At 36.2% G+C, this 9,791-nt stretch overlaps 1 protein-coding gene across 1 annotated transcript; it reads left to right on the top strand.

Moving 5' to 3' along the window:
* Positions 1-7,941: 7,941 nt before the first annotated feature.
* On the top strand, positions 7,942-8,195 carry LOTGIDRAFT_136972 (hypothetical protein; the record flags this gene model as incomplete). Its single annotated transcript, XM_009047331.1, has 2 exons — positions 7,942-8,023; positions 8,095-8,195. Coding segments are annotated over 2 exons (183 nt in total), but the record flags the coding sequence as incomplete, so codon positions are not given.
* Positions 8,196-9,791: the final 1,596 nt, after the last annotated feature.

Here is a 9,791-nt window from a genome sequence, read left to right as displayed (position 1 = left end):
CAATTAACATCCCCAAAACACCTCAATGATTTTAAAAACATATATTACTAACATATACAAAATGATGATGGTGACAATGTGTGAAGAAGGGTTAGTCAGATACCGGAAGTGACATAACTCAAACCGGAAATGGCACATTGACTGATATGTTACGTGTTCCTCATTGACATAATAATTCAATAAACACAGTAATATATCCTATTGTCTTCACCAGGGAAATGATTCAAACCACAATTATGCCTTTTATCTTGTAGTAGGATATATGAGGTTTGGAAGCGAAATAGATCGTCTTCGTCGTTCATTTACGAGTGTATAGCAACATTTTGCTCTGTTTTTAAAGGTGTTATTCTGAGGGTAATGTCTAGTAAAAGCCAGCCTAAGATGGGGGAGGGGTGAGAGAATCAGCACTAATTAAACCCGACTTACATTCTACATAACTATTTATCCTACTTCAAATTCAAGTAGATTGTTTATGTTTATGTGTTCAATTGTACCCGAATGTTCGAAACAATATTAAAGGTTGGACATGCTAACATTTGTCGTTACATCTTTACGAGTTTAAATATAGCAATAAACATAAAGGTAGACAGGCTGAATGGACATGAAAACAGGCGCGTAGCTTCAGGGGAAAAATAGATTGCCCCCCTGAAAACTTCCAAAACCGACCAGTTCCATTACTGCAACTAAAGGCCATACACCATACACTCCGGATATATTACTTGTCCCTTTGTATATATTACTTGTCCCTCTGTATATATTACATGTCCCTCCAGATATATTATTTGCCCCTCTGTATATATTACTTGTCCCTTCAGATATATTACTTGTCCCTTCAGATGTATTACATGTCCCTCCAGATATATTACTTGTCCCTCTGTATATATTACTTGTTCCTCTGTATATATTACTTGTCCCTCCAGATATATTACTTGCCCCTCCACATATATTACTTGCCCCTCTGGACATATTACTTGCTCTTCTGTATATATTACTTGCCCCTCCAGATATATTACTTGCCCCTCTGTATATATTACTTGCCCCTCTGCATATATTACTTGCCCCTCCATATATATTACTTGCCCCTCTGTAAATATTACTTGCCCCTCCAGATATATTACTTGCCCATCCAGATATATTACTTGCCCCCCTAACAATCAAGTCTGGCTACGAGCGTGCATTGGAAGTTTAAATTCTAAAAACCATCCTAGAGTATCACACGTGTATGAAAATAATGAAAATTACTTATATTACAGGTAAAAATAAATAACAAGTTTTTATATCATAATATTTTATATTGAAAAGTAGAAATTGATGTTTAAAAATCATTATATTTTATTTACACCTCTCCAGCTCGAGTTTATTTAAAAATTTCTGAAATAGTGAACGTTAACCATCTGGCGAGCAAGGGGTTAACATAATTCTTCCATTAACCTAACCCTTTAACCCCCAGATCTCTTACACATTTTTTTATTGCAATTTCTGGTTTTCATTTTCAAATTATTTTTCATTCTAATTTTCGGTTCCATTTTTTTAAAATGTTCATATGTTCGTCTACCGATTTTTCAAATGAAGTCAAGCGTCTAGTCTACCTGCACTCTGAACACAGAGACCTGACATTGTATCAAGTAAAGTCATTTGTAGCTTTGAGCGCCATTTACGATATTTTTCTCAACGAGGAAGTTAGGGCTTTATACTATATTTTTTAAGAGTATGAGTATCCGCTGTGGGCACCCATGCAACCAGGACAGGATATTGATATCGACATTTTTGTTCTTTTAAAACAAAATTATGAATGACCCATTAACAGCCTAGTGGGCCTTTTTCAACCATGCCCACTCACCATAGTCGACATTCGACATAGAATCGACACCAGACCATGTTTTCGAGGCTGTCAGTTAAAAGTTGTGATTTTAATGCATTAACGAAGTTTCTAACGAATTTTTATCTCTGTTAAAATAAACAATCCGAGGTTTAAAATTCAGCTTGTCATTTTATTGTTAGTTATTTTCAACTTGGCATCATTCAATCAATACAACAGTTCAATTGGTACAGGTCTATTTCACAAATATCTACAAATTCTCAGAGCTTTGACTATTTCTGGATCTGATTTAGTTCTACTACTGGTTTTCATGATGAGCATTAGCCTATGTATCCGCGGATAGAAGTTGGGGGGGCAGAAGGATATCGGGTGTTTTACACTTAATAACAAACCCACATAAAACCCATGAAGTCGGGTATTTTGAGGGTAAAATAAGGCAGATAAACGAATTTATTTCTAATATGAGTAAACCTGTGTAATCTTACCCCACTCTCAATAATCTTTTGCACAGAGAAGACTTTACAACCACAATAACAGAACAGCTAAAAGGTGGTGGGGGGGGGGGGGAGGGTATTGTTAATCATGCTCTATCTGACCTCTAACGAAAGAAATGTTAAAAACAGTAAACACTTCAGAGAATATTTTTGCTACTTAATATCTACTTGAAATACTTCATGTTTATTTTTATTTTGACATATTTGATGACTTCCGGTTGTAATTAAACTGAATCTCATATTGATCAAATTCTTTTCGTTTTGACAACATTTTTTCCTGGTCCATTTCATTACGAAACCCACTGCTAGACAAATCCAATGTTCAGTTGATAGAGTGAGGGGGTCAACTATTTCTATAAGAGGGTGGTTTTGGTGACTACCGAGTACACTACAGTGAGAGGATCTGAGATATGGAGCAAGACATCAAATATGTGTTTTCATAAACTTCATATAAAAGGACGTATTTAACATCTTTAATCAAAAAGACACAGCAAGCACGTCACCTTCAGTACAAATTGAGAACAGAGAAATTAGAAGTTTTTGTGCTGTATCGTCAACTGAAGATCTCCTACGACCATAGAACAATTATTAGTCTATTAACGGAAACAGTCACTTAGTAGAATTTACCAAATATTTCCGTTGGTTTGTCATATACACTTGAGTTGGGTGTGGACATAATACAGTAATTATAACATCTTCTTTAGGTTCTTGTATGGGGTGAGTTCGGGAGGGGGGGGGGGGATTTGCCTCACATCCATAGGCACAATGGCGGTGCCAGAAAGGAAGGGGGCAGAGGGGGCAGCCTCGCAGCACCGAAAGCAAGTTTTTTGGGCAAAAATCTACATTAGAAATTCGGGCAATCTAAAATATTTGGCCCCGTTCTGACGTAAACCTGGCTCCGTCACTGCAGTTAATTAGTTGATTGTTTGCAGGGGCTAAGTTGAGGTTGTTTTTTTTTTTGGGGTGGGTGGGGATTACCTGGGCAGCGGATGGAGGCTTTGGCAAAACGAGATAACAGACAAGTAATGGATGGTGGATTCTCAGTCCAGTCCTCTAACAACAATATATAAATTAACGATAGAAAGACGAAGTTTATGAAGAGTATGTATTTCAGATTGGTGAGAATTAAATAATTTTTACTTTCCTTACCTTGGGTTTCTAATATTCATTCAAAACTATTCCGATATTCACAAATTCACAAAATATAACCTAGTCTCATAATATATTCCAAAAAACTCTAATACCTTTCACTTTACACTTTTCATTCATAAATAAGAGGAGTATTCTGTAGTTATTATTCCAAATCTAAGTATAATTTTTACGATACACGATTTAAAACGGCATAAACAGTAGAAACTTTCAACAATGAAATCTTTCAACCGATATATTAGATAGTACGATACATATAATCCAGATAGCTATTCACAGTGTAAAAAGAAAATTAAATGCCAGAGTCGAATTGTTGTAAGAATGTATAACGTATAGCCCAGTAAAAAATAAATGGAGTTTTACGCCTTCTGAAGCATTAGACTGTGTGAAATTCCAGAATTGTCCAAAGAGTTACGAAATTTTAGGTCCTATTAAGAATTAAGACAGTAACTAATGTAAGAATAAAAGTTATCTAGCTGTGAATTGTATTAAAAGTTTTATTATATATTATAACATCGATTGCTAGTTTCCCTTCCTACTTGATACTCCGATATTGGTCAATTCCTGCCGTAATTAGTCTCATATATATTATAGTGGGAGGGAGGAGGATATATATATATATATATACATTGTTATATTAAGTATCCAACTGTGCAGAGTAGCACATAGTTGTTTTACTTGATATATCTCTTTTAATGGAATTCAGACAGAGGCCTTTTCTGGCGTTAAATAAGTCATCTTTCTTCATTATTCCAGTTGACTCTGCTGGCAATGGGTACCGATAATCCGGGAAAGATTCAGACCAGGGACCTTATTTTCCAAAACTTAAATAAAACCCAGATTTTAATAAATACAGTGATCTGATTGGATGGCAAAAAACAGATGTGGTCTCATAATGCAATAGGAACTAATTAAAATTGGAAAATTGGTTCATTATAATTGAAGAAAGTAAAACCAAAAACAGTGTAATTGAGTACAATATAAGACAGTTTAATACAAAGTTATACCATGTTAAACTATGTTTTTATATCACGTAGAAAATAAAGTTTGTATCAATTTGTCTCTGGGGTGGTGTAAAACAGTTCATATTAGAGTTTACAGACGATTCATATGGTAACATTCTGTGTCTAAAACAACTATTCTGGCAATACTTCATTTCAATATGTTATCTTAGCTAAATTTCCCTCATTGCCCACTGTGTCCATTACTCGTATTCATTAGCCAGGTATCTTATTAAATTCGGTTTCTCAAACAACTACTTTCTTTCAATATGCTATCTTAGCTAAATTTCCCTCACTGCCCACTGCGTCTTATTGTTCTATTTTACAATTTGTTTCTATAGCAACTATTCTGTCAATACTTTACTTCAATATATTATTTTGAATAAATTCGCCTCATTGCCCACTGCATTCTATTGTTCGTACCCATAAACAAGGTACAGAAAAAGTAAAAAATAATTGCAAGAAATGCTTATCAAGTGAAGTGAAGTAAAATAGAGTTTTATATCCTACTGAACTGTATCTAATTCGGCTTATGAAATGAAATGCAGCTTTAGATTATATTTTTAACTAGTAATAAGCCATCTTAGAGGATGTAAAAACGATGGCAACCTATGGTTTATTGTACATGTAAAAAATCACAACCTAGAATGTGTAAAATACCCCCAGTAACAAAGAAATAACAACATGTATGTAGGGTATTATATGATGGTGTTAAAAAGATACTAGAAGTGTTAGAATGTGGATTAGATTGTTGTTTTTATCTTGTCTATCATGGTATATCAGTATTATATCATCACGATCTCCAGTCAACTAACATTATCATTCATAAAACTCGACTCATTCCGCCTGTTTATCTTGTCTATCATGGTATATCAGTATTATATCATCAAGATCTCCAGTCAACTAACATTATCATTCATAAAACTCGACTCATTCCGCCTGTTTATCTTGTCTATCGTGGTATATCAGTATTATATCATCAAGATCTCCAGTCAACTAACATTATCATTCATAAAACTCGACTCATTCCGTCTGTTTATCTTGTCTATCATGGTATATCAGTATTATATCATCACGATCTCCAGTCAACTAACATTATCATTCATAAAACTCGACTCATTCCGCCTGTTCAACGACTTACTTACTTTACTCACAGACCTCAATCCTAAAGTTGTAAATTAAACCCCATCCCTTAGATTCATTGAAAGGATTGTAAAGATGTATTTCTTAAATATTCTGTGTATCAGGGTCGATGATATCATCAATTTGTACCATTCCAATTTTCAATCAGACTGTGGTTCCTGCAATTCCACTATGAAGAATTGATGACGTCACTATCGCAAAGGGTCTTTTATAATATGAGCAGATTTTGCAGATCTCAGTTTAAGTTGATTACATGAACCAGAAACGCCTGATTGAAAATGGTGCAAAGTGATGCTATCAGTGCTCCCGATACACATAACTAGTTTAGAAAACCTCTTTGAATCTCTGTTATGTTCTAAAATGTATCACTTGGTAGTTAAAATAAATTTAATTGTCCACTGATACACACACAAATATAACAAAAACACCAAAACATCCCGAAACACTCTTTATAAGCCTTCAGATGATCTGGGAGTATTAAACTTGACATCGAACAATTAGTTGTCTCTGATCCACACAAACAGAGTTAAAACATTACTGTACTTGACACAGTTAAAATATTCATCCTGTTTCAATCTAGGAATGTACAGAGGTGATGCCCTACAGTGTTTTCAAAACAAGAACATGGAAACAGGTCGGTTCGGGTTATCTTGATAATTAATTATGTAGAAATATTTGTTGCGGTCCAATCTAAATCTACTAATTATCTAACGGTATATGATGAAATGGCAGATTTGTATTTTGAAATTTGACTTCAAAAAACAGTCAATAGTATAACAGTGCACCACCCCATGGAATATAACAACGTTGACTATGTGAACATAAATAGTAGACGGTGTGGATACTGTGGTGTGAACCAGGCTTTATGAAAGAGGAGATATTTTACACTAGTGTTATGCGGGCTTTATGAAAGAGGAGATATTACACTAGTGTTATGCGGGCTTTATGAAAGAGGAGATATTACACTAGTGTTATACGGGCTTTATGAAAGAGGAGCTATTATACTGTAGTGTTATCCGGGCTTTATGAAAGAGGAGATATTACACTAGTGTTATACGGGCTTTATGAAAGAGGAGATATTATACTAGTGTTATGCGGGCTTTATGAAAGAGGAGATATTACACTAGTGTTATACGGGCTTTATGAAAGAGGAGCTATTATACTGTAGTGTTATCCGGGCTTTATGAAAGAGGAGAATGAAAATATTGTTTTGATTAATTCGAGTAAAATGTTACCAGCATATCGACATTCCTTCTAGTCCAACAGTCCTGACTGAGGTAATTTGAACCGAGTGTATAGAACAGGGAATGGCACGTCGTAAAGGCCGTGGGGTGAGGGTCGTTCGGTATATAGATCGACATGAGGGTGGGGCTAGACTAAGGAAGAGTGGGTGAGGGAGGTAATATAAATCGAGTGTATAGAGCTGGGAATGGCAGATTATGAAGTCAAATCAATGCATTTACTAACTTCCATGATATAAGAAAGGCGGCTATAACAGTCAATGTATATTGATATTGTGAAGATGCGCTCACTCAGGTAAGCCTACTTGAAGTGGGAGTATCTGCTCATGCGTCAAAAAGTTATTATAGAATTATTAAATACCAAGGTCTTTCTTTGTACACGGATTAACGTTGTTTTTGCCCTTATCTCAATAGAGGAAGTTATTCTTGTTTTAAAAACTTTAATTTCCTTATTAAATTTCACAAAAGAACAATTTGTTTACTTCATCATCCAGTTTTAACTCTGTTTTTAGACTTTAATGAAGATATTACAAAATACCAAGAAGTGGGGGCACACTCATAACTTTTACGTGTATCGGGTACTCTGATAGAATCTGCACCATTCCTATTTTCAATCAAACGTCTGTAGTTCCTGCAATTCCACTTCAACTGGGCATTTTATGATGGCACTATCGCAAAATCGGTCCTTTAGTGAAACTCAAGTTTTATTGGAACTGTAAGAACCACAGACGTCTGACTGAAAATTGAAATGGTGCAGGTCGATTCTATCAATGTCCCGGATAAACATAAAAAAAATTATAAAAACTTATTTACAATTTCATTAAGGACAAATGTACGAAGAGCCAATCCAGACGCCCCATTGACACGCAGACATAATACCCTAGACACCCAGACACAACACCCAGACATAATACCCCTAAACACCCAGACATAACACCCAGACACAATACCTCTAAACACCCCCTAGACACCCAGACACAACACCCCCTTGACACTTAGACACAACACCCCTCGACACCCAGACATAACACCCCGAAACACCCAGACATAACACCCTTAAACACCCAGACACAACACTCCCTTGACACTCAGACACAATACCCCTAGACACCCAGACAAAACACCCCGAAACACCCAGACACGACACCCCTAGCCACCCAGACACGACACCCCCTAGTCAACCAGACATAACACCCTTAGACACCCAGACACAACACTCCCTTGACACTCAGACACAATACCCCTAGACACCCAGACAAAACACCCCGAAACACCCAGACACGACACCCCTAGCCACCCAGACACGACACCCCCTAGTCAACCAGACATAACACCCCTAGACACCTAGACACAACACCCCTAAACACCCAGACACAACACCCCCTTGACACCCAGACAAAACACCCCTCGACACCCAGACACAACACCCTTAGACACCCAGACACAACACCCCCCTGACACAACACCCTAGACACCCAGACACAACACCCCTAAACACCCAGACACAACACCCCTAAACACCCAGACACAACACCCCCTTGACACCCAGACATAACACCCCACGACACCCAGACGCAACACCCTAGACACCCAGACACAACACCCTTAGACACAGACACAACACCCCCTCGACACCCAGACACATCACCCCACCTACAAGCCGGGACCATGTTTGGAACAGACCTGCACGTCAAACCAATTGTCTGGGCTATCGGAAATACTTGACGATCTCTGGTGGTGGTCTCTAACACATTAACAAATTATTAAAACTTATATCGTTATCACATGCCCGCTGTTTCGCTCTCGATATCGGTGGAAGTTTTTAAAAAGTTAGAAATTTGATAAATTGGAGTTTTTGAAGTTAGGTCGAATTCCTAAGAAGTGTGGCCACAAACGAGTCAAGTTTGAGACATTCTGTAACAGTTCCTACTCTAAGCTTTCAACTACGTCCGGTTTTTAAGACTTCTAAGACGAGTTAGTTAACGACCATGGCTTGATATGTTTAACTTGTTAAAGATCATGGAAACGACTGTATTCGGGACTCGTTTGATTTCGTCGTTATTTTATAACAAAGTGTTTTAAGTATAGACATTTTACTTTAGGTTCAAAATATGACCCCAACTAAAAATACATTTTAAACTGTTTGTTTACCAAATATTACGACGTATTTAACGTAGGGGTATGATGGTAGATAGTCTAGAACGAATGGGTGTGGATTCGGACTGTTGGCCAAAACATCATTCATTTTAATAGCCCAAAAAAGAAAAATACCCAGGAGTTCCAGACAGCTCATTCCAATTTATCAATGTAATATTGTTCCACCCTAAGTTTGGAAGAATTAAACCCTCCTTCCCTGAAATCAAATTTTAAAATTTGTGGACAATTATAATGTAAGTCATTCTATTCAGCTGTATTTTCTGATGTATAAAAGATTGCCTGGAAACCCTTATATAATAAAATAGTAACCCTTAAATAATAAAATAGTAACCCTTAAATAATAAAATAGTAACCCTTATATAATAAAATAGTAACCCTTAAATAATAAAATAGTAACCCTTAAATAATAAAATAGTAACCCTTAAATAATAAAATAGTAACCCTTATATAATAAAATAGTAACCCTTATATAATAAAATAGTAACCCTTAAATAATAAAATAGTAACCCTTAAATAATAAAATAGTAACCCTTATATAATAAAATAGTAACCCTTAAATAATAAAATAGTAACCCTTAAATAATAAAATAGTAAGTATTTATAGGAAATGAAATGAAAGTTTTATGTCCTACTTTTCTGCACCTTCTGGGCTAATGAAGACAGGCAATGCCATGTAGGGTGCGATGAGGGAAATTTTTCCAGGACAGTGGCATTAGCCTGCCTTTTTTCGATTTCCAACTGTCGAGGGATTTTTAACGTGCACAGCCTGTAACACACGGGGCCTCGG

Source organism: Lottia gigantea (genome assembly GCF_000327385.1).
Source record: "Lottia gigantea unplaced genomic scaffold LOTGIsca_110, whole genome shotgun sequence".
Classification (NCBI taxonomy): Eukaryota; Metazoa; Mollusca; class Gastropoda; family Lottiidae; genus Lottia; species Lottia gigantea.
Note: the sequence above shows the minus strand (reverse complement) of the source record. Positions and strands in the feature narration are given on the sequence as shown.